The 25,029-nt window shown below is 44.5% G+C and overlaps 1 protein-coding gene across 1 annotated transcript in view; it reads left to right on the forward strand.

Annotated features, from left to right (window-relative positions):
* Positions 1-11,040: 11,040 nt before the first annotated feature.
* The window catches only part of LOC125895372 (leucine-rich repeat-containing protein 52-like), a 28,791-nt gene continuing 14,802 nt past the window's right edge, over positions 11,041-25,029 (forward strand). Inside the window, exon 1 of the mRNA XM_049587127.1 lies at positions 11,041-12,381. Coding sequence (XP_049443084.1) covers positions 11,733-12,381 — 649 coding nt within the window. The 5' untranslated portion in view covers positions 11,041-11,732. The remainder of the gene's footprint in view (positions 12,382-25,029) is intronic.

Raw genomic sequence — 25,029 nt, forward strand, 5'->3', positions numbered from 1 at the left:
GATAAAACTAAAAGAAAGAAAGAAGAATATTAAAGGTCTAGTGTGTGGGATTTAGTGGCATCTAGTGGTGAGGTTTGATCCCATGTGCTAAGTGTGAACTTCTGGTTAGTCATCCCACAGTGTTTATTTACCAGGAGGTTTTTATTGGGGCCTGGATTATCCACAGATGTCTCCTTCTCTCCAAATCAAACAGACCAGATGATTAAAACCAGTAAAAACACCTCACATTATAAATCAGTGTTTCTCTCTGATCATTTAAGATCAAGACATTCAGAGGTTTTAACTGGGAGCCAATTATCCACAGAGGTCTCCTGCCAACACTTTCTCACTCTGACCTCGTAACATATTGACGGTTTGGTCATGGACTTTCCACGTCCAGAGACAACGTGCAAGGTACACTGAGTGCATTGGTGTCAACTTCTGCCTGTTACATGCATTGTCTTCTTTCAAAATATGCTGCTGTCATCAAAGGTAGTGCAACATTTACATACAAGCCCCTTTTACACACAGAGCCGGATTGGCGAGTTGACCCGAGGTGCCCAATTTTCCGCCTCGTAGGGTAGACATATTGGCGGAACCTTTTTGGTTTAAACAGACCGAGGCGGCCTTCTGCAACGGGAGGGGCTGTTGATGACTTGTGGGAGGAGCTGTTGATGACGCTGTACGTGCGACCCACTGGCGATGGATAAACAGGAAACAGCTGACAGCAGGAATTAGCGAGCAGCTAGTAGCAAGAGGGAAACACAAACCTGACAGACACTGTAAAGATGAGCAACTGGGGAGACAAGGAATTGCGTGCCCTCCTTGTCCTCGCAAACGAAGAGGCCATTAACCGTCAGATGACGGGGACGGTGAAGAACGGGCCGACTTACGAGAGAATCACCGAAGGACTGACCAGCCGCGGCTTCCCTCCCACGTCACTGTTTACGTCACACGCTGAGCTACACGTTTTGTTACTTGCTCACGCCCCCCATTGCCCCGAAAAAGGCACATTCTGTATAAACAAAAGTAGGTAGGTGGCATTTTGCTGCACTCCCCGATTTTGTTTTTATACTGCCAATGCTGAAAAAACACTGATTGGGCTTTCCTGCAGATTAATTCCGATTTAAAAAGGGCTACAGTTTCTTTCAAAATAAAAGCACTACATTGGTACAACACAATGAATTTATGTTTTTTTTCCCTCAACAACTAACGCACATGGTTGGGTTTAGGAAAAAAGAACAGGGTTTGGCTTTATAATTTTACGGGGCGTGAACACCACTCTCCTGGGTGAAAGTCAGTGTTTGATGGACACATCCGTGTCCCGTCCCGCCCCGTCCCGCCCCGTCCACCCTACTTGGACTTTGGCCGCCTTAATTTTCATTCCTGTCCCACCGCAATTCCCTCTGATGCTGCCAGGCACCATTAAACTACAAGGGTGACCAGCCACATATCATGCTGACGTTAGAGGGGGGCTTTTATCGCCGGTGTCTGATACTGCAAATCACTGCCGAAGCACCGGATTTCAACGACTTCAGAGTGAGACCAGGTTGCTGTTCCTCTCCAAAATAAACAGATCTAGCAATTTATACACAGAATAAAGCAGTTTCATGTTAAAAATACATGTTTTTCTGACGCTATTTGGCTTGTCGCCAATGAGCCATTGACCCAGCACCTGCTTATCTGTGCTCACCTTTTTTCACTGATAACTTAAGATCAATATGGTCAGAAGGTTTTTACCTGGAGCTGAATTATCTGCAGAGGTCTCTTCCTCTCCAAAACAAATGATCTGGTGATTTAACCGATAAAAACACTGAATAAAGCAGTTTCACGTTAAAAAAAAGTGTTTTTCCAAAGCTGCTCGTCATGGAGGGGCTACTATCTACAGTGGATGATGCAATTGGCCCTGTCTAGAGCAGTGTTTGGTTTGTCTGTTTTGAGCTACTGTAGAAACATGGCAGACTCAACCCACTTCAAGAACCCACTCCCTATGTAGCTATAAATGTCTCATTCTAAGGTAAAGAAAACACAACGATTTTTATTTTTAGGTGATTATACACTGAAGAAAAGTTCAGATTATATTATATTTCATTTCTGCCAATACACCCCCCAAAATCCTGTACACTGGACCTTTAAGCGTGACAGAGAGATCATTCAGATTTGCATTCGACTGCAGATTCTGTTGCAGTGGAGTTAAATGTCACCTGATGGATATCAATCGTTCTGCTCAGATTTGATGTCTGGCAGGCGTGTATTCCTCTTCTCATGTGTACGTGCCTTGAGATGGAAATCTGATGGTGGATGACGTTTGAGTGTGACGTTGGAGTGTGAGTGACAGAAACTGCGCCTGATGGACTGTGACGGACACAGACAGTCTGTCCCCGGACGAGACATGCAGGTTGGGCAACAGGAGCACGGACTCTGAGACACACTGTGGTCGCCATTAATCAAAGGCAGAAAGCTGTTTTTGTCCAGCGTGTTTCAGTTTGCCCTATAGCATCATTTCCTGGCTTCAGCTGGACAGATTCACACCCAGCTCTGCCAACAAACAGCCTGGGCATGGCACACATAAACTGATGCCAACCAGGCAGCATTTCCCCTCCTATCCTGCAGGGGTCAGCCTGGTATCAGAGGGTATTGGAGGAGTATTCACTCTGTCCTGTTGCTCTCTGCTCCCTTTGCTTACCAGTGCAGTCACCACTCATGCCATTTCTCTTTGGGCCTCTACTGGCAGTTTCCTTCATCACCAGCCCACAGTGTCAGTGACATACTACTGTCTATCATTTTCCAATAAATAGCTTTCCCTCCTCTTTCTCTCCTCCTGCCTCTGACGGGAGCAGACAGCCCTCCAGCCGCAGCCTCATCAAAGCCCGGGGCTGAGTTTGGGCCTGGTGATGGGGCACGAGGCCGGGCATGAGTCAGAGGGGGTGAATGGCGTCCTGTTACTGAAGCTGTCTGTCAAGAGCGAGACAGCACAGTGATCTGCTCAGGGCATGTACAGTGTGTTTGACCTTTGTGTCTGATGTTTTATCACACAGATATACTGTAATACTAACACACATAGTTCTCTGTCTTCAGTCTGAGCATAGACTTAAAAAAGCACATCCCTCAGGCCACGCTGTTTTTAGCTAATCTACTTACAAAACCATAGAAGAAAACAACAGTTGTGCAACACTGTCATGTTTGTTCCCATGTGTTTGTGTTTGTGTGTGTGTGTGTGTGTGTGTGTGTGTGTGTTTGCAGTGGGAGGAGTAGTGATGGAGATAAAGGATATGAGAGAAGATGTTTGTTTGAGGTGATGCAAATTTGTTTGAGAGTGTGTCTGAAGGGGCAAGACTAGAGGGGCTGCCATTATGTGAGCACATTAACTCCACCAAAGTGCGCAGAAGCAGTGGATTAATACGCTCTGCTGATACTGCAGAACCAGCAGCCATCAGCGCCCCAGTAGAACATCCCATCAAAATGAAGATGAGGACTTAGTGACACTTGCTGAAGTTTATCTGTTCCTCAACAAATCCCCTTAAAGGGAAATTTCGGTTTATTTCAACCTGTCTCCTATCGTCCTCAATTTGTTTCAAGTGACTAGTGACATAAAAATAATAGTTAGCATGTTAGCTGTTAGCCTAGATACAGCCAGTGCGCATAGTAGCGTCAGACCTGTTAAAACGTAAGTGAACGGGCAACCTTCAAGTGCAAAGTTAGTCCACTAAACAAGCTTTTTTTCCACAAAGACCGCCTCATATCGTTAGGATAAATGTCAGAGAACATATAGAAAACGACATGTAAACGTGTTGTCTTACCTTACCGGTGTGCTGCCATGTTTGTTTATCATCTAGCTCTGCTTTCCAAAGCGCAGCCGAAATCTCGTGAGAACAAGCAGCAACAGCTGGAAGGCAGAACCGGACAGTAGCCTGAAAAGTTCATTCATTTATTTTATGAAAGATTTATAGAATAATGGCTGACTTTTTGCCAGACTTCGACTTTGTGGAGGAGGAATCTGATTTTGCAGAGTTTGATGGCCGCCCTTATTTATTTGAGCCAGAATACACTGACGAAGAGCTTCGTGAAATTGAAGAACGGAGGAGGAGAGAGAGGCGCAACAGGTAGAGGACGAGAGAGGAGGAATGGCTGCTGCAAGGCTGCGTAGCTCTGGAGATTGGTGGTGTACCTGTGAATGCTGTGCCCCAGTGCCCACAGAAGAGGAATGCCTCTGTTGCAAGGAATGGGACCGGTTGCAGCCTTATTTTCAATACGATATGAGGCGGTCTTTGTGGAAAAAAAGCTTGTTTAGTGGACTAACTTTGCACTTGAAGGTTGCCCGTTCACTTACGTTTTAACAGGTCTGACGCTACTATGCGCCCCGGCTGTATCTAGGCTAACGGCTAACATGCTAACTATTATTTTTATGTCACTAGTCACTTGAAACAAATTTAGGACGATAAGAGACGGGTTGAAATAAACCGAAATTTCCCTTTAAAAGACCCAAAGCCACAATGAAATGATCCGACTATTAAGCATTTTCGAGTGATGGCATTCCTGTAATTCTGCAGGTGTTTGGTCATAAACCAAAATATTGGACAAAGTAAAATATTGATCTCGTGGGCGGCACTCAAGGAAAAGTCAGGGGATCACCAAGTCAGTAGGATTCATCCTCTGAGGACCATGAATGCCTCTACAAGATTCATGGCAACCCAACTGCCAGAAAAAATGTTGGCATTGTACATTTCATCAAACCACAGATACATGTGTATGTTATTATGTAAATTGAAAGTTTACATTTCTTTACTTTCCAACAGTGCTGTGGTTAATATGTGGTTAGGTTGAGGCACAAAAAACACAAGCTTATGACTGGCTTTGAATACCCACTTCTTAATTGGTGGCACAATCCCAGCAGGAAAAGCAACGATACCTTGATAAAAAAACAACCGCTTTGTGTGGCACTATCCCTGATGGGAACACAGCGCCAGGTCGCTAAAAAACCCACCCACGTTCGGTTGCTAAAAAGCGTCTGAAAACACAATTGTTTTGTCATCTGTTGGTCTCAAATGGTTGTCTGCAGTTCGACAGACACCCCCTATGTCCAATGTGTCCCGCCATCCACTGTCCGCTCCATCTCCCAATGACAAACTCAGCTTATATATGACACACATTAAGAAACACTGATATGTATGAAACATGCAAATGTAACATATTTGTGGTTTGTAGAAATGTACAGTGCCGACATTTTCTTTTGTTGACTGGGCTGTTCATGACAATTCCTCCAGTACTTGTTGAGATATGTCTGTGCAGTTTAAAGTGGTGGACTGACAGACGACCAACTATGAGCTAGCAGTAGATGCACGCTGTCGTTCAGTAGTAAGAAAATAGTTCCTACATGAAACTGCTCACAGAAAGGTCATGAGGTCATATTTTCTGGAAGAGACGTTGATGTTGAGTTTTTCAGACGCTTTTAGCGCCACGAGCTGAGAGTCATCCTGTTATATGATATTCAAGAGAAGGCAGACGTCTCTATAGTCGATATCTCCAACACTCTGTAACTCACAACAAAACAATCTAGACTGATAAACAGCACTACAGGTGAGAGGAAAAATATTTTGCAGTGAACTGTCTCTTTAAAGCTGAGAGCACTGACAAGATACGAAAGTCGGAAAGTATTAAGAGACGGACGAACACATGAAGCTATGTAGTAAATTCTCCATGCACAACACTTCCCAAAGGAAACTGTATCCTCCTGCTTTTGACCAATTTTCAGATTTGTTTTCTTGATAACTGGCAATACTGAGGCATTACAGGCAATAAATAAAAATGTAAAATCCACGTGCTGTGTTTTTATGTTTAATCTTCTCCATCCACAGAGCACACACCCACACACAAACACACCATCCAGTATAGAGGCTGTCAGGGTGACTGATAGAGGATCGTACTCTTGGTTCAATTACATTAGAATGATGGAGTTGTGCTGGAAAAAAAGAGCCTCGGACTTATTGCCTGAAAGATAGCGGCGCAAGATGGGAGAAGAGTTACGACCATACTGAGCCACAGCGAGGAGGGGAAGGGAAAGAGGAGTTATAGTTACACAGAGAGGAAGAGAAAGGGACAAAGAAAACTCTTATGAAAAACTTTTAGCTGTCATTATTTAGTCCAGGGACGCGTCCACAGAGAAGCTAAAAGATGTGACGTGACGGGTGTGAAGCAAAGGTGAGTGACACCTCTGATGGCACAGGTGGCCCTCCCCTCGGGCTGCGGATCAGATCAGACCGCCTGTCTGGCAGTTGACAGACGACACTGCATACACCCTTATTAAAAAATAAAGATGTGGCCCATTCTCTCTACACACACACACACACACACACACACACACACACAAGTACAGTGTCACAAAGGCAGGGAACATCCACGCAGACAAGTTTGACACATACACATGTACTACACACACATGACAACACAACACGAGACCTCTAAATAGCGTGTGTCACACACACCACTTACATACACACACACATGTACGTGCACATGGGTGAACACAAGCACCTCTGGAAGCTGACACCGTTCAGAGCAGTCAGGGAGGAAAGTTACATTAATGATTCTGATCGCCAGGCTTTACCTGCGAACACGATCCAGCAGGGCCATTTAGACAGCAGACTCGTGCCAGAGGGAGCAGACAGGCCGACGGAAAGCGACACTGATCAAATGGGCTCATTTTCCTCCAGGCTGCTCCGTACTCTCCTTCAATGATGATGCATCACACTGGAGATAGATACCCATGCCTGACCACAGCAGCTCTGATATGGACGCTGAGCAAAAAGGCTGTCAGTATCGAAGCCATAATATTTTCACAATTGACAAATTATCTGTTCCCTCTGTCCAAACTTAGCTGCATGACAATTCAATCTTGATTATGCGGGGATGGCAACGTCTCATCCACCTTTTTTTGGTCCACACTGAAATATCTCAACAACTATTTCATGGGTTGCCGTTAAAGTTTGGTACAGACCTTCACATCCCCCGAGGAGGATCTGTAAGAACTTCAGTGGTCCCCTGACTTTTTGTTTAGTGCCATCATCAGGTGTGAAAACTGGGGACATTTCCATCAGATCTCGCAATCTCGTTCTTTCGGTCACTACCCAGAGCTCGTGACCATAGGTGAGGGTTGGAACGTAGATCGACCGGTAAATCAAGAGCTTCACTTTCTGGCTAAGCTCCCTCTTCAACACAACGAACCGGTCAAGCGCATGCATCACTGCTGACGCTGCCCCAATCCGCCTGTCAATCTCCCGCTCCATCCTACCCTCACTCGTGAACAAGATCCCGAGATACTTAAACTCCTCCATCTGAGGCAGGACCTCCCTCAATCCACCCTTTTCCGGCTGAGGACCATGGCCTCAGACTTGAAGGTGTTGATTCTCATCCCAGCCGCTTCACACTCGGCTGCGAACCGCCCCAGTGAGAGCTGGAGGTCACTGTTCGATGGAGCTAGGAGGACCACGTCATCCGCAAAAAGCAGGGACGAGATCCTCCCGTCACCGAACCTGACACCCTGCACCACTCGGCTGCGGCTAGAAATTCTTTCCATGAAAGTTATGAACAGAACCGGTGACAAAGGGCAGCCCTGGCGGAGTCCAACTCTCACCGGAAACAGGTCCGACTGCCCCTGGGTACATGATCGTAAGCCTTCTCCAAATCCACAAAACACATGTGGACTGTTTGGGCGAACTCCCATGCCCCCTCCAGCACCCTGCCGAGGGTAAAGAGCTGGTCCACGGTTCCGCGTCCGGAACGAAACCAAATTGCTTTCGATAAGATACTCCTTTTTACAAACTCTGTGTTGTTTGTGGATGATGAGGATTTGAATGAGTACAACTGCTGTGTAAATCACAGGGATATCAGCAACCTCACATGACCACGTTTCTACATGCACACCTCCTCTCAGGCAGGTGACCGAGGAAAAGAGCACCGAAATACAACAAAAATACAACAAAATAAAAGCTCCAGATATGAAATGTAAACAGAAAAAAAAAACTATTTACAAGGACAATTATTGGTGAAATATAAACCTAATTCATGAATACACCAGTTACACCAACATGCTAAACTAAGATGGTGAACATGGTGAACATAACATCTGCTTAACATCAGCATTCAGCTGGAAGCACCACTGTGCTGTGGGTGTAGACTCTTAGTCTTGTTGGAAAAGTTTTGTAGGTTTCAAATTCTCAGCTTACACTGTTGTTTTATCAAAGACAGGCTCAGATTTCTAACTTGGTCATGAACCTATGAGCCATTACATGAAGCCGAGCCACGTCTACTTGTGTCCACTCGTCACAGTTTGCTTGTCACTCACTTGTGACAACTTTAATTGACTGTAAGACTTATTTTCCCATGTCAGATTGTTTCATTTGAACAATTTGTAAAAGTCACAAAGGGGTTAATTTATACAGTGTTTTCTGACAAAAAACAAACGAAAAAAATCTAACCAAAAAATTATTATTTCCTACCCCGATAATCAACCTCTTGAATTTATCTTCAACCACTAAGAGGAGTACTGAGTCCAGGTTGGAATCCACTACTGTGAGTGAACAGTTGGAGATTTTGGGAGATACTGTACGTGTATGCACTTTCTTGCCAAGAGTTAAATAAAAAGATAGATACCACTGTTGTATCTGTACACTAAATATGCAGCTGGAGCCAGCAGCTCATGAGCTTCACACAAAGACTGGAAACGGGTAAACCACTCGTCACATAACTATCATAATAATAATAATAATAATAATAATAATAATATTATCTTGTGGACTTGGTTTTGGGTTTTCTGTTTGTTTCCTTGTTTTGTTTTCATTCATGTTTCATCTGTTTCCTGTTTTATTCTGTAGATTTTCTCTTCATGTGTTGTGTCTGGTTTTACTTCCTGCCTTTGTGTGTTTTCCCGCCGATTTCTGTCTTCATCAGTCTCATTAGTCCTTCCATGTTCCCAGAGTCTTCCCCTCACACCTGTTCTGTCTTGTTTGCTCCACCCTAGTGTTCCCCACCACACCCTCGTTGTAAACCAATCCTCATTTCCTTTCTTTTGCCCGTGTCTTCCTACTCCAGTTTTCTGTGTATACCTGTGTGTTTCCATTTATTCCTTGTCAGTTCATCCGTGTTCATTCCTGTGCTCATCCCCGTGTTCTTGGTGTCACTCCCTTCTCCATTCCTGCCTGGTGTCTTGTGTTCTGTTTGGATTTTTTACCTGAGTTTATCGTATTATCCCAGTTGGTTTCCAGTTAGTTTTGGTTCTTCTCTCAGTTACCAGCCTGCTCCAGATGTTTTTTCTCAGCTTTATTAAAGCTCACTTTTTGTTTAACTTCAAACCTGCCTGCTGCTCTGCATTTGGGTCCTTCCTGAGCTGATGCTTGACAATAACCACCTTTAAAGAAGCATTTTGTCTCTTTACTACAGTTTTTGCACGAGTTAAATAAAAGACACACACTGATCAACCAGAACATTCAAAGCACTGACAGGTGAAGTGAATGACTTTGATTATTTTGTTCCAGTGCATTGTTCTGCTGGGAAACCTTTGCTTCTGTCATTCATGTGGATACCACCTGACATGTTCCACCCACTCAAACACCGTTGCAGACCAAGTACCCCCCCTCATGGCAACAGTACTCCCCAGTGGCAGTGGCCCCCCAGCAGGATAATGCACCATGCCACACTGCAAACATGGCTCAGGAATGACCCAAGGAATGTGACAAAGACCTCAAAGTGTCAACCTGGCCTCCAAATTCCCCAGATCCCAGTCTGAATGAGCATCTGTGGCACGTGCTGTTAACCCACCTCACAGCCCACTGGACTAAATGGATGTGCCACCAACGCACTGGTGCCAGACACAGCAGGACACTCCCAGAGATCCTGTGTCCATGCCTCGACAGGTCAGAGCCAAGTCCAATCCAAGGAGGCCCCACCTTGGATTAGGGTACATCTGGGGTACCGGCACATCACAAGAATCCTTGAGCAGATTGGGACCTGGGAAATTTAGACGCCAGGTCGACACCTTGAGCTTTTTGTCACGCTCCACAGGACATTTCTAAACAGTTAATGACTGCAGCTTTAAATCTGAATTTCATTTGGGAAAAAAACAGGTTCACTGGCTGTAATGATGCCACTGAGAGATGGATGACCTCTGTGTGACCCTTGATGAAAAAAGGCTTGAAATGCATCAAAACTGCATAAAAAGAGTAGCTGGTAATAAATGATCAGTAATTATACTCAGGAGAATATTTAATCTCTTTACAAGATTCATTTCTTTAATAACATCTAACAACATGATTTATTCATATTCCTGACAGCCATAGGAACACAACGGCAAATCTGTGGTTGGGAAGGCAACTATTCCATCACACCACTTTGTATTACAATATAATAAATAAAGCTGAATCTAAAGTAAAAGTGCCTTTGACTGTTTTTGTTCCTTTGAGCGACACAGTAATGAGACGTTGGCAGCAAAGACACAAGAGGTGGCAGTCAACATCCTGTCAGCCACCTTACAGGTCCAGTGTTCAGACAAAAGAAAGTGACGCACAGAAACGCGGAGAGCTGAATGTGTGACTTCCTAAATTAAAATCTAAGTATGCAAAAAAAAATGAAAAAAGAAAAATTAATAACTGAGCGCACACAATCCCATTTGAATGCGTTATGTTGTCAACAAGCCGCTGGGGGCCAGAATGAAGAGAAATTAGCCACTGGACCACAGAGATAAGGCCTGGTAAATCTGTGCATGGCTGAGAGGCTGCTGCTTACACACACACACACACACACACACACACACACACGCACAGGGAGAAAGAGATACTCCTGTCATTATTTTGAGTTCCTCCTGAGTTTCTCCTGCGCTCTTGACGTCTGGTTTTCTCAAGAAAGCAACACCGTGTCGTGACGTCACCATTACATTCACACCACTGCCAAGTCATACGCAACACAAACACAAAGTACTTCTGTATGTGTGTGTGTGTGTGTGTGTGTGTGTGTGTGTGTGTGTGCAGGGCTGCAGCGTGTGCGGACGGAGCGGCAGAGAGGGAGGGAGCGCAGAGCGAGAGAGTTGGAGCACAGCGCAGCACAGAGCCTCAGCCACACAGAGCGGTCTGCGCGCAGAGGAAGGACGCGCTCTCCATCGCGCTCCTGAGGAAAAAAACGACCTGTCTGCTGGACAGCGGTGTGCGACGGACACACACACACATACACACACACACTCAGACATACACAGTCAAGGACATATGTGAGCGGGGTGCGTTTCCGCGGGGACTCTACCACCAGGATTCAGGATTTTTTTTTTGCGCAAGTCATGGCATTTGTTTGGAAACTAAATAAACAATGCACTCTGCTGGCGACAACTAATTCACAAAGATGAGTCACCGAGGGGATGATCGAAGACATCCAGTGGCTCTGTGGTCTGCTCAAGCGGGGCAAAGTCCGGTAAGCTGCGCGATTCTCACCCACGGAGCGATAAGCGTCTCTCGGTCACCTTCTGAAATGATGTCTTGTGGCGACGTGCGTGGCGCGCCAGAGTGCGTGTGAGTGACTGACCGATAGTCTTTCTGAAAGAGAAAGAGAGGCTGGATATAAACAGCAGCCAGGCTTTCAGGCAGCGACAGCCAGACACTCAGAGCAGCCATCTCGCCTCTGCCACAGCTCCTCAGACCCATGCAGGATGCCCGGAGAGCGCCGGGGAGTCCTGGTCCAGCTCAGCCCGAGTTCATGACGCTCTGGGCGGCCTCGTCATGCGTCTCTTGCCCGAGCCCAGCGCCCAGTCCCTCCGGCTCCTCTTCCTCTTTATCTTCGTGATGGGGGTGACCCCTTCCCCGGCTCTCACAGCCGGCTGCCCCGACAGATGCGTGTGCGACGACCAGCTGGTGGTCCAGTGCGCCGGGCAGGAGCTCACCCTGTTCCCCAATGACCTGCCCCTGGCCACCAGGCAGCTCATCATCTCCAACAACCGCATCGGGGACCTTCCGGCGCTGCAGCTCAACTACCTGTCCGATCTGGTCTATCTGGACTGCAGCAACAACTCTCTGACCGAGATCTCCGAGTCCACTTTCGGGAATTTGCGTAAACTCGCCTACCTGGACTTGTCGTTCAACACCCTGCTGCAGATCGAGGACCGGACTTTCGGGCCCCTGGCGTCTCTGGTGATGCTCCGGCTGACGGATAACCCGAGTCTGGGGGAGATCCACCCGGATGCCTTCTCGGAGAACATGGCTCTGCAGGTGCTGGATGTGAGCCGGAACAACCTGACGGCCCTCAACATCAGCAGCCTGATCGCCCTGCCTGCTCTGCGGTCTCTGGGGCTCAGCGGCAACCCCTGGAGCTGCGACTGTGACACGGAGGACCTCTGCCTCTGGGTGCAGATAGAGGGCTTCAAGTTCCAAGGTGAGGATGGATGGAGTCTGAGAGATGTTCAGCACACACACACACACGCACACGCACACACACACAGGGTGATCTAAACTGTCATAAAAGGATGTTTCACTTTTCAATGATTAAAGACTTGTCCTGGCACTCCCAGCCCACCCTGCCTGCATCCTTTGCCAAAATAGCTATAAGCTCATGTTTCTGTTCAGGTGGCAGCAGTCTGACCTCTTGCAGGTGGTCTCTTGTTAGTTTGGCTCTGGAAGTGGGATCCTCTTGCTGGCCAGTAAACAAACTGTTCCTAAGACTATAAGCCAAAGACGCTCCAAGGTCTTCTCATCATTTGTTACTGTCACATCAGCTCATTTAGATAATTTGATTGTGGGCACTTGGTCAATGTGGTCCCTGGTGGTGGGCTACTTATTGCTTTCCCTTTATTTTATGTATATATATATGCACACACACACACTCCCATGTGCACTCCCACAGTTGCAGAGTTAGATGCAGACTCTTCCTCTCCCTCACACACACACACTCGGACTCAGAGCTAATGGTTTGACCTCAGAGTCAGAGCAATCTGAAGATTTTGTTCCCTCTGCTCCCCTCAGCAATACAATCCCTTCAAACTGCCCTTCACGTCTTAATAATATCTCGAGATTACCCCCAACAAATCAGCAGACTTGTGTTATTTGGGAAGCAACAGCCACCTGAGCCGTCCGTCCCTCAAATAGCGAGGGATTGAATCAGAGTGACCCAAGAAATCACCAACAATGGGCCTGTCAGCGACCCTCTCAGCGAGGATAAGCTCAGATGATCTTTGCTGGTAAATGTTAATTGGGCTTAGTCCTAAGAAGGTGAACTGGACCTTGTAACAATGTGGCCTGGCTTATAATAGCTGTCAGTACATCCCATTGATCTTACTGTCGTTGTGGGTCCTGAAGGCAGAGATAATGCTGAGAGGATGATTGTGTCCTTTTGTGCCTTTTTTTCTGGCTAGCCCCTCCCATCTGCACACACACACACACACACACACACACACAGCGTGCACCTGTGCGCACTGGCTCTCCCACCGTCGTGTGCTTTGGCCCTTCAGTCCAGATGGTTAATGATGGTGCTCAAAAAAGCTGGACTCATATGCTCCCATTAAGGAGAGTGTGTATGTGTGTGGCATGTGTGTGTGTGTGCAAGTGACTCACTCCAGTTAAGTGTGTGTGAGTCAGTGTGTGATCTAGAGGTTAGGGGAGACCCTAAGGCCGGGGCCTGTGGGAAACAGGGATGAGATTAAGAGACAAGGAGCTTGAGAGGAGGGCCACTTGAAGACAGCAGCTCCCCAAAGTTGTTATCCACCTTCATTTTCACACCGCTCGGAAGCACACTCAAACTCACACACACACACACACACACACACTTACTGTACACATTCTGCTCTGCTATTCATCGCACTGAAAGCCCAGTCCATATACGAACACATTTCTGCCAAAAAAAATCTGAACAAATATTTTGAGAGAAGAGCTTTAGAGTCGTAGTGACACAACAAACCCACAGCTGAGTTACTGTTCACCTTGTTCTGCTTTGAATCTCAGCTAATAACTATAAAATCACAGCTGCTGTTACCATCACACTCCACCTACAAAGTTATAAATGTGACCAGAGGAGTGTGCACTGTAATCCCTCAGGAACACACATCGCTGTAACACAAACTCCGTCTCTCAGACTCAGAAAATCAAGTATGAATGTGGCACCAATAAACAACTCCTGGAACCAGTTAAACAGAGTGAATGGGGTCAAGAGAGCATGTGTGTGTGAGAGAGTGTGTAGTGTGTTTCCGTGGTCATGGATGCCCTCCGATCTGACTGCAGGGCTGTGAGTCTAATGTACAGAGATTCCAGCTGTCGCTACCTCTCAGTTTGAATATGAATCAGGTGCATGTAAGTGTGTGTGTGTGTCTGTGTGCAACGTCTTCACACAGTAACTCGCTCAGGACCCTTTAATACTGACGCTGATTGTGAAGGTGGGAATTAAAACATCGGTTATTGCCGAAAATTCTTGGTTGTTTGTGTTTGTTTACTTTCTGTTCGAGTTCCAGTTTTTATTGCTGAGCATTTTCTTGTGTTTGCTTGTGTTGGAGGAAGTCGCTCAGTTTGACTCTGTCTGTCATGTGTCGCTGAGAAAGCTTGACATGATTTGACTCTGGCAGCCTTGGAAGTCAAAGTGTGGCTTCAGGAAAGCAGCGAGGTCGGCAGGTGCATTCAGGTCGTGTCTGTCAATAAGAAATAAAGACGACAGGAGGGAGAAAGTGAGAAAGCAGTCGAAAGACAGTTGGACACGTTTCCTCATGGATGACTGTGGGAAAACAAAAAGTTTTTGTGCTCCAGAAGGCAGATTTTATTTATCAAGTTCAGGGGGAAAGGCAGAATATTTTGTTTAAGAAGGAGCTGTAAAGTGACGTGTACTTTTGTAATGAAATGAAATGTAATTCAAAATTTGACCACTGAAACTGTGCTTCTCTTGTCTTATAAACCCATGAGCATTGGGCCCTTTGTGTGCACGACACAACAATAAAAGAAATCTATTTAAAATCTTCAGCAAATGCAAGAAAGAGAAAAGAAAGTGTGGAAGAGTCAGAGACAGAATATCTGAATGACATTCGGTCGGTTCTTTCTGAGCTGGTGAAGGTCAGTGGGGTTAACGAAATAATGTACACACATCTTTTGTGAGGCAAAGTGTATCAGAAGAAATGGAGGTAAACTTCAAGAGGTCAGTAAATTAGTTAAGTGAAAAAAGTTAAGTGAACAATTAATTAATATTCTTATAAAAGACAGAGAGGTAGATACTTTATTGTCCCCACGGGGAAATTTGCTTTGGACTCTGCAAAGCTACACCCGTCGAACACATTTGAGCACACACCACCAGCAAAGAGAAAACATCAGGACATCAAAAAGCACATAAAAATACAAAAACACATCCAATACAAAAATACACACCCTGAGGCATCACTCAGTCAGTTGTAGTTTGTGCTGGAGTATGGCCTCTGTCACCTCTGCTTGGCTACTGTTTAAAATACCAACAGATACAGGCACAAAAGGTTTCTTTAACTGGTTAAAGTTGTACAGCTGAACTCTGTTTCTTCTGCCTGACGGCGACAGCTCACACTGAGAGAGCAGGGGCCACAATACTCACAGAGAGCTCCTAACTTAGCTTAAAAACTTTTAGTAAGGAGTCATGGCTTAGGAGTGATTTAGGAATGTTCTCACAGCGACTCTGAGCAAGGAAGGGACAGAAACTTTGCTAGGTATGATGCATTCCTTTAACAGGTGTGATTGGTTGTCACAGACACACCCTTCTGTAAACCTGTAAGGTGTGGACACCCAGTGGAAATCACATGAACTGCTGACTGTGAAGGTGTTGTCAATAGTTGTGCAAATGTGCAGGAAAGCCCAATCAGTCTTTTTCAGCATTGGCAGTATAAAAACAAAATCGGGGAGTGCAGCAAAATGCCGCCTACCTACTTTTGTTTATACAGAATGTGCCTTTTATGGGGCAATGGGGTGCGTGAGCAAGTAACAAAACGTGTAGCTCAGCGTGTGACGTAAACAGTGACGTGGGAGGGAAGCCGTGAGATTCTCTCATAAGTCGGCCCGTTCTTCACCGTCCCCGTCATCTGACGGTTAATGGCCTCTTCGTTTGCGAGGACAAGGAGGGCGCACAATTCCTTGTCTCCCCAGTTGCTCATCTTTACAGTGTCTGTCAGGTTTGTGTTTCCCTCTTGCTACTAGCTGCTCGCTAATTCCTGCTATCAGCTGTTTCCTGTTTATCCACCGCCAGTGGCTTGCACGTGCGACGTCATCAACAGCTCCTCCCACAAGTCATCAACAGCCCCTCCCGTTGCAGAAGGCCGCCTCGGTCTGTTTAAACTAAAAGGTTCTGCCAATATGTCTACCCTACGAGGCGGAAAATTGGGCACCTCGGATCAACTCGCCAGTCTGGCTCTGTGTGTCTAAACGCTCGCAGCTTGCCGGCAAAACGGCCCAACATTCGCGGAAAATCCGTTGCATTTAATTTACTCACTGTCATCCAGCGTTTGGAGAATATTTGTCCTAACTTTTTTGTCTTTCTGCCTTTTTCTTCTCTGCTTCAGAAACTCTTCAGCCTCTTAAAAGTCCTCCTCTTCCTTAGGAGCTCATTTTAAGTCTAAGATGCTTTGTGAATAACATTTATCCTTACAAGGACCTAGTCTTAACTTTAATTGGAAATTCTAAGAAAACATCACAATACTAAGAATTTTCTTAGAATTTCATCACAAGGAGCGACTCTTAGCACTCGGAACGCTTTGTGAATACGGCCCCAGGATATTAGATGGATCACAGAAGAGTCTCTTTACCTGTTAAAGTACGCACTGGTCAAAGAAAGACTGAAGATTATGATGGTGATTATAATGTATCAAATGCGAAAACAATGTGACAGTGTTAAAGGATTGAGCCTACAGAGAATTATCACCCAAATCCGCAGCTCTTCTCAGCTTTACAGAGCTTTAAAGTGACATTCAGCTCATTGTTTAACTGTCCGGCTGCAACTTTTCTGTTTTGGTTCAGTCTCACTGCTCTCACAGTGCTGTGTTCAGCCACAGAGGGCAGCTGTTGTCTTAGAACCCACTGTGCACTACAAGCTTAGCACCAAACAGCAGACAGAAACAGTCTGAACGTAGCGGAGCATTTAGCAGCTAAGGAGCCAGATATTTCCCTCAGGAGTTGGTGGAGACCAAAGTGGAGTTGAAAGAGAGTAAATGTTGTACTTACACAATCCAGTCACCAGCAAAAATGTTGGCATTGTACATTTCTGCAACACCGGTATGTTAAGTTTGTAAATCTTTATGTCGCAGATTCGTTGAAACTTTATGTTTCAACAACGCTGTGGTCGACATGTGTTGAGGTTTAGGCACAAAAAACACTTAGTTATGGAAAAGATCATGTTCTGGATTAGAATACCTGATTTTTAGGTGTAATCCCAGCGGGAAAAGTGATGATGTCGTTGTAAAAAAAAGGATTTTCAAGGCAGTATCCCTGCTGATGAGTTGCAACAAAACGGCCATGATTGGAGCCTAAAAACACGATGGAAATGCAGCCGTGATTCATTACATCACAACTGGTGTTGGTGTTTGTCGGTGTCAAATAGTGGTCTGCAAAGTAAGGTGATTAAATTAAAGTAAGTAATCTTGACTGACAAAAACTCTGTGTGTGTGTGTGTCTGTTCCACTTTTTTCTCCTCACTGACTTGGTCAATCCATGTGAAATTTGGCACAGTGGTAGAGGGTCATGGGAGGATGCCATTGAAGCAATATTACATCAATTGGCCAAAGGGGGGCGCTATAGCAACCCATTGAAATGTCAAACTTTGAATGGGCATATCTCATGCCCCGTATGTGGTAGAGACATGAAACTTTGCACAGAGATGCCTCTCCTCGTGAGGAACACATTTGCCTCAAGAACCCATAACTTCCGCTTATATAGATTTTCCACCATTTTGAATTTTTTGAAAAACACTTCAAATGGATCTCTTCCTAGGAAGTTTGAGCGATCTGCATGAAACTGGGTGAACATAATCTAGGGAGCAATATCTAAAGTTCCCTCTTGGCAAAAGTTGGAAAACTTCCTAAAACTGAGCGTCTATAAGGCAATGAATATTGCGGAGGGCGTGGCTCATAACATAAAGGTGTAGAACATCTCAAGGGTTTCACCCATCACCACGCAACTTTGTAGGCATATGACCACACATAATCTGAGGGGACCCCTCCATTATTGAGCCCATCAAACAAAATGGGGGCGCTAGAGAGCTCATTTCTTATCTAGGCCTAACCGCCATATGGATTTTTACTAAACTTGGTAGATATGTAGAACAGGACGCCTCAAGGTGACTGGAGAAATTTAACTCTAATTGGCAACTGGGTGGTGCTATAACAACAGAAAAATGCTTCAAAATGGCTAAAATGCGACCGATTGCTGTGGCTCCCCCTGTGGACCAATGTTGGTGTTGTTTCTAATGTTTGGTATGACTAAGTCATGGTATGGTATGCTGTACATAATCACGGAAACTGTCAGTGTGTCATTCTGTCAGTCAGTCATTCTGTCTGTCCCACGTTTTTCTACTCACTGACGTGGTCAATCTATGTGAAACTGCACATAGGCATTGAGGACTGGCATAGGTAGAAGGTGACAAAGCTACCAATGGCTATGAACTAGTTAATTAAGTAATTAATACTTTGCAACGGATGATATGAATATATAAATATATGTACAGATATCAGTGCAGATACTGTACTATACAATAAAATATTAAAAGCACACAAAGTCAGAACTACGGCACTTTAGAAACACTGACATGTCACGAACGAAACATGCAAACATAATGTTTTTGTGGTTTGCACAAACGTGTAACGCCAACATCTTCTTCTGTAGACTGGGCTGACCTGCATTCTCCAGGTGGCTCCAAAATGACTCCAAATGAATGATAATATTGCTCTCTGTCTGCTGGACACTAACATGTCAGCCAAATCAACTTTACAAGGACATAATATATCAAACATTGTTGTGACTCCAAATGGCAACAAAAATAACAGCAATGCAGCTTCTCTCATTAAAAGGAAAGAGTACATAGGAAAACAAGTTTTATATTATTAATATTTGTCTGCGCTATTTCTGGTTTTTAGTGCATGTTGTCAAGATCCCATGACCAAATCTCTTGCGATAGTAAATAACTCAGCTCTTTATCACTTTGCAATTTGTTTGGATGCAGATGATTTGGCGTCATGTGGTGTTGAATACTCACACGTGAAAGACTCTTGTTATCTGAGCTCCTTGTAGATAATTGACCTTGCCTTGTTTAGTGTGATGATGATGATTTTGTCTACTTCATATCTGTCCTCCAACAAAACTCTGACGTTTCTGCCCTGAACACCTAAATATTCTCCATCATCACTTCTCCACACTCTGGGAATATACCTACATTTCCTCTCTTGTCGTAATAGAATTTTAGCTTGTTGAACGACCTGCCGTACTCACTGTAGGTCGATTTTGACAAGTGCCTCTGCAGCTAAACACACAGACTGTAAGTGGCTTGTCCTGGCCTGGCAGAGTTGGTGGTGTTACGGCTCTGGTGTTCGGGGGAAGTATTTCTGGCTGCTCGTCGGTGCCCTGGATAGCTCACAAACCCGAGGCAAAGAGCCAGCGCAGAGGGGCCACGCATGGGGCAGGAGTTAAATATTCATAAAAAGAGAGAAACAGAGGTCTGCAGGTTCAGAGACGGGAGGAATGAGAGGGTTTTTGCACCAATTGAACTTGATTTATCCTTTAATGAAAGTGAATCTTAGATTACTTGAGAGATGAGATGAGAGGAGGGACCGACGTGACAGAGAATAGAGGACAAAAGGATGAGATAAGACAGACAGGGCAGAAAAATTGGGCAAATAGATTGAGATGGACTTTGCGACAGAGAGTCACAAGCGAGGGAGAGGAGAAAACAGGCAGAGTACAAAGGAGTTAACAATCGTCTGTGCCCCAGATCTGTCAATCAAACCCATTAAAACGTTCATTATGACAAGGAGGCATCGATTCAATTTAATACAGGTAGAGGATACATTATTTATCAGCTGGAACAATTCCTCAGACCCATCTGGTGCGGAGAAGCATATCGAATTCAACTGGCCTACTTGTGTAGTGTAGCCTGTATATGTTTTTATGTCTCTGTGCATTTCGCCGTGTGAGCTCGAAACCAAGACTGATGTGATGCTCGTGTGGGTGTGTTTGTGATGTGATCACCTGAGGCGTAGAGGGGAGGCAGCTCAGGTGTGTGAGTCTGTGTGCAATAGACTGAGTGTGTGTGTGTGTGTGTGTGTGTCCGACCAATACGCAAGCCAAGAGAATAAAATTGGAAAAGAGAGAGGGGAGAGTGCGAAGATGACAGAGCAAAACTGAGAGAAATGGAAGGACGTAGAAGAAGATGGAAATAGAGTGATAAAGGCTGAGGGGAGAATAAATGCTAAAACGTGCCAGAGTGGGAATGAAAAGTGGGAGGTGATAAAGGAAGACTGATAAGAAAAGCGATAGAGGGAAGAGGAGAGAGAGAAAGAGAGAGCTGCTTCTATCTGACCTTCACTCGCTCCCTCTCTTTCTCCACTCCTCCTCTGCCAGAGGAAGAAGGGATCATATGGAGAAATCATGGAAAGGAGGATGGTGGTAATCTGACTAATGCCGTATTGGAGCGGAGAGGAATCACAAGGCGTGCGTTATTCAGCCCTAGTGGATGTGATGGAGAAAAGGTCAGCTATTCTTAGTCTTAGCCAACCCCTGGATGATGCGTTTCGCTGGCTAAACGGCGAGGAGGGGCTTAAAACGTCTCACATCTGATATCAGGAAGCAGTCGTCTTTAAGATATGGTTCAAAAGCTAAAGTTGGCAACATTACCTCTTTATACAGACATTATTTCAACATTTTATTTTAATGTATATATTCCAAAATTAATGTTGTCATCTGGTAGAGAGGTGCACAGAAAAGGTGTGAAGGTTGAACTCTGCAGACTGACAGCATGGCCGGATAATGTGACAATGGACCCCTGGGCACAGATGGGTGCAAAGGGCCCCACCACCTCTCCTCCAGAGGAGCAAGACACACAGACTTTGTAGTGTTTAAACATCTCTTTTTGGTTGCTTTGCATCTCTTGTGTGTTTGTGTGTTTTTGTAGTCATTTGTGTCCCTTTGTTGTTGTTTTGTGTCTCTTTTTTGGTCATTTTGTGTCTCTTTGTAGTTGTTTTGTTCATTTTATTAGTTTTTATGTGTCTCTTTGCAGTTCCTTTGTATCTCTTTTTAGTTATTTTGTGTCTCTTTGTGGTTGTTTTGTGTCTCCTTGTAGTTGTTTTGTGTCTCTTTGTGGTTGTTTTGTGTCTCTTTGTTGTTGTTTTGTGTCTCTTTGTGGATGTTTTGATCATTTTATTAGTTTTTGTGTCTCTTTGCAGTTCCTTTCTATCTCTTTTTAGTTATTTTGTGTCTCTTTGTGGTTGTTTTGTGTCTCTTTGTTGTTGTTTTGTGTCTCTTTGTAGTTGTTTTGTGTCTCTTTGTGGATGTTTTGCTCATTTTATTAGTTTTTATGTATCTCTTTGTAGTTCCTTTGCATCTTTTTGTGGTTGTTTTGTGTCTCTTTGTGGTTGTTTTGTGTCTCTTTGTAGTTGTTTTGTGTCTCTTTGTGGTTGTTTTGTGTCTCTTTGTAGTTGTTTTGTGTCTCTTTGTGGTTGTTTTGTGTCTCTTTGTAGTTGTTTTGTGTCTCTTTGCAGTTCCTTTGTATCTCTTTTTAGTTGTTTTGTGTCTCTTTGTAGTTGTTTTGTGTCTCTTTGTAGTTGTTTTGTATCTCTTTTTAGTTATTTTGTGTCTCTTTGTGGTTGTTTTGTGTCTCCTTGTAGTTGTTTTGTGTCTCTGTAGTTGTTTTGTGTCTCTTTGTGGTTGTTTTGTGTCTCTTTGTGGTTGTTTTGTGTCTCTTTTTTGGTCATTTTGTGTCTCTTTGTGGATGTTTTGTTCATTTTATTAGTTTTTATGTGTCTCTTTGCAGTTCCTTTGTATCTCTTTTTAGTTATTTTGTGTCTCTTTGTGGTTGTTTTGTGTCTCCTTGTAGTTGTTTTGTGTCTCTTTGTAGTTGTTTTGTGTCTCTTTGTGGTTGTTTTGTGTCTCTTTGTGGTTGTTTTGTGTCTCTTTTTTGGTCATTTTGTGTCTCTTTGTGGATGTTTTGTTCATTTTATTAGTTTTTATGTGTCTCTTTGCAGTTCCTTTGTATCTCTTTTTAGTTATTTTGTGTCTCTTTGTGGTTGTTTGTGTCTCTTTGTGGTTGTTTTGTGTCTCTTTGTAGTTGTTTGTGTCTCTTTGTGGTTGTTTTGTGTCTCTTTGTAGTTGTTTGTGTCTCTTTGTGGATGTTTTGCTCATTTTATTAGTTTTTATGTGTCTCTTTGTAGTTCCTTTGCATCTTTTTGTGGTTGTTTTGTGTCTCTTTGTGGTTGTTTTGTGTCTCTTTGTAGTTGTTTGTGTCTCTTTGTAGTTGTTTGTGTCTCTTTGTGGATGTTTTGTGTCTCTTTGCAGTTCCTTTGCATCTCTTTTTAGTCATTTTGTGTCTCTTTGTGGTTGTTTTGCATCTCTTTGTGGTTGTTTTGTGTCTCTTTGTAGGTGTTTTGTGTCTCTTTGTGGTCTTTTCACCGCTCTTTGTGTTCAGTTTAAGTCTCTTCAACGTCGGCATGTGTTAATTTGAGTGACACTTTGCAGGTGAAGGCCAATGGGCCCCCTTACACTTTGGGCCCCTGAGCCTGTGCCCGGTAAGCCCATTCAGTAATACATCCATGACTGACAGTTCCACAGACACAGACCTTTGTCAGGTGTCAAATTCACATCATGAAACAACACCATCTTTGTACTAAAACCACCAGGAGAAACAGAATTTATTTATTTTTAGAAAAATTATATGGGCAAAGTAAAATATTTGTTTTTAATCAATGACAGAAGCCAGATCACAGAATAATGACCCAAGGTCTCATATCCAAACTGAAATTAACCTTAGAACCTAAAAGCAAAAACATATTTGCACATGTTGCCCGCTTCAACTTTTTTGCTAGGTGATAATGACTTGTCTTGCCACAGCCATCCGTGTCGGGATCATTCCTGTGTCGCTGCACTGGCTTTATTTAAATGAATGTGAGAGCTGAAGTCGGTCTGAGCGCTGCCTAACAGATGTAACCTCAACTTCCAGACATCCTCAACACCAAATTAGTGCTCACTGTGCTCTCCTGGCAGCGAGCCCGAGTACATTAATGCCCATTATGATCAAACGTATTCATAAATAACACATCAGATCCTATTTTCAGCCAGTTTCCACACGGAGGTCAGAGGTCAAGGTCAGCCACAGAAATGTAACAGTAGGCTTTGGTTAATTCTCAGTGATTGAGGGGATGAGGGGATGTTTGTGTCTATAGCCTCCACCTCCCCCTCCACATGAGACCACAACCATACTGATTACCATATGCATTGGCATAATTAATCTGCTTATAAATAGCTCTGTTCCCAGTTCCCAGGACGGGCTCTCTGCCTCGCAGGTTAATACCTCACAGCTCTGATCATCAGTACGTGTGTAATGCGAACATACTGTATACACACATGTATGTGCATGGAATGCATAAACTGAACGTGTTTGATTGCTGCTGCGCAGACTGCAGGCGTCTATGGATGTGTTTGCATTCACAGTGCAGTCTGAAAAGCCTGAGAAATGATTGTTATTCCGCCGCTCATTGCTCTTTCATGTGTCGAGCGGCAGAGTCGGAGGAAAACAGAGTGAAGTTCATAAAAGAGTCAGTGATGTTTTTCAGTGGCGTCTCGCCCCTACGCTGTAGCCCCTCCCCCAGGGGGTGATGAGTCCTGCTCTCTGTCAGTGTGTCGGTGCTGAGCTTGGAAACCATCCAGCTGATGATTTGACACAGAGACCGTATCACACCGCAGCGGTGGCAGCGACTCATGCACAAATGTATGCACAGACACAGACGCATAAATACTACATTTGTGCTCACTGGATTGCACACTTGTGCATTCGCTTTTAGATCAAATAGAAAAACAAATTTCCTGGAAAGCTCTGCTTGTGTGTAGTGCTTGTATCTTCTGTGTGTGTGCCCCTGTATCTGTAAGTAAGTAAAGTTTGTACATTCCTCTGATTACTGCAGTTTATTTCCTTCAGTACTATTTCAGTCCTTATAGCCCCCGGCCTGTGGTGTGTGTCACAGAGCTGTAGGGCTTTGTGTCTGGTCAGTTGCATGCTTCACGACGCAGCCCGCATAGTGTCACACTGACACCACTGACCACAACACTGGTAATATTTCCACAGCACAGTGACATCACTCACAACAGAAACAACATGGGTCTTAGCACTTTGAGGACAGATAGGTGACCACAGAGCTCCCTGTGCTGCTGTTGGAGGAGAAACCAGACAACAGTGACATCTTGTCCAACTACAGTCTGACAGTAACTAAGTGCTGGCCAAGAGAAGAAATTTGCTGCCAAAGATTAATGTTCAGAGCAGACTATCTCATCATAAGAGGGCAGAGTGGAGGCCATCCTGCAGCATTTCCCCCGCCAGTGCTCGCTTAAGGTGGAGGAATATGGAAACTGCAGTGCAGCATGCATGCAGAAAAATGTGAATTCTTCAAGGCTGCAGCCACTGTCCTGAAACTGCTGGAATTACACTGCACATTCAAGCTACGCTGCAGGAACAAAGAGGACATACACGTCTTTATCTCTGTCTTCCACCGGCTCTCTGGGTTTCTTACTCTATTACGCGCACACACACACACACACACACACACACACACACACACTCTCTCTGTAACCTGAAAACGTCCTGTAGTTTAGCTCCTGAGGTATTCGTCTTCTTCTAATTTGGTATCAACAAAATGATATTATTAGTGCTACACATGCAGAGACTTAAAGGAAGTTTATGAGTGTTGTAATTCTCTGTGGGCGGCACACTAAATAGGATAAGTGCCAAGGCTAGTTGAAATAGGGGTGAACTCTAGCTCAAGTTGGCCAGCACTGGCACTCTCAATTAAAAAGTTTGGGCTCCTTTAAAAACATTTTAAAGATAGATTTTGCGTGCTTTAAA

This window comes from Epinephelus fuscoguttatus, linkage group LG10 (genome assembly GCF_011397635.1).
Source record: "Epinephelus fuscoguttatus linkage group LG10, E.fuscoguttatus.final_Chr_v1".
Classification (NCBI taxonomy): domain Eukaryota; kingdom Metazoa; phylum Chordata; class Actinopteri; order Perciformes; family Serranidae; genus Epinephelus; species Epinephelus fuscoguttatus.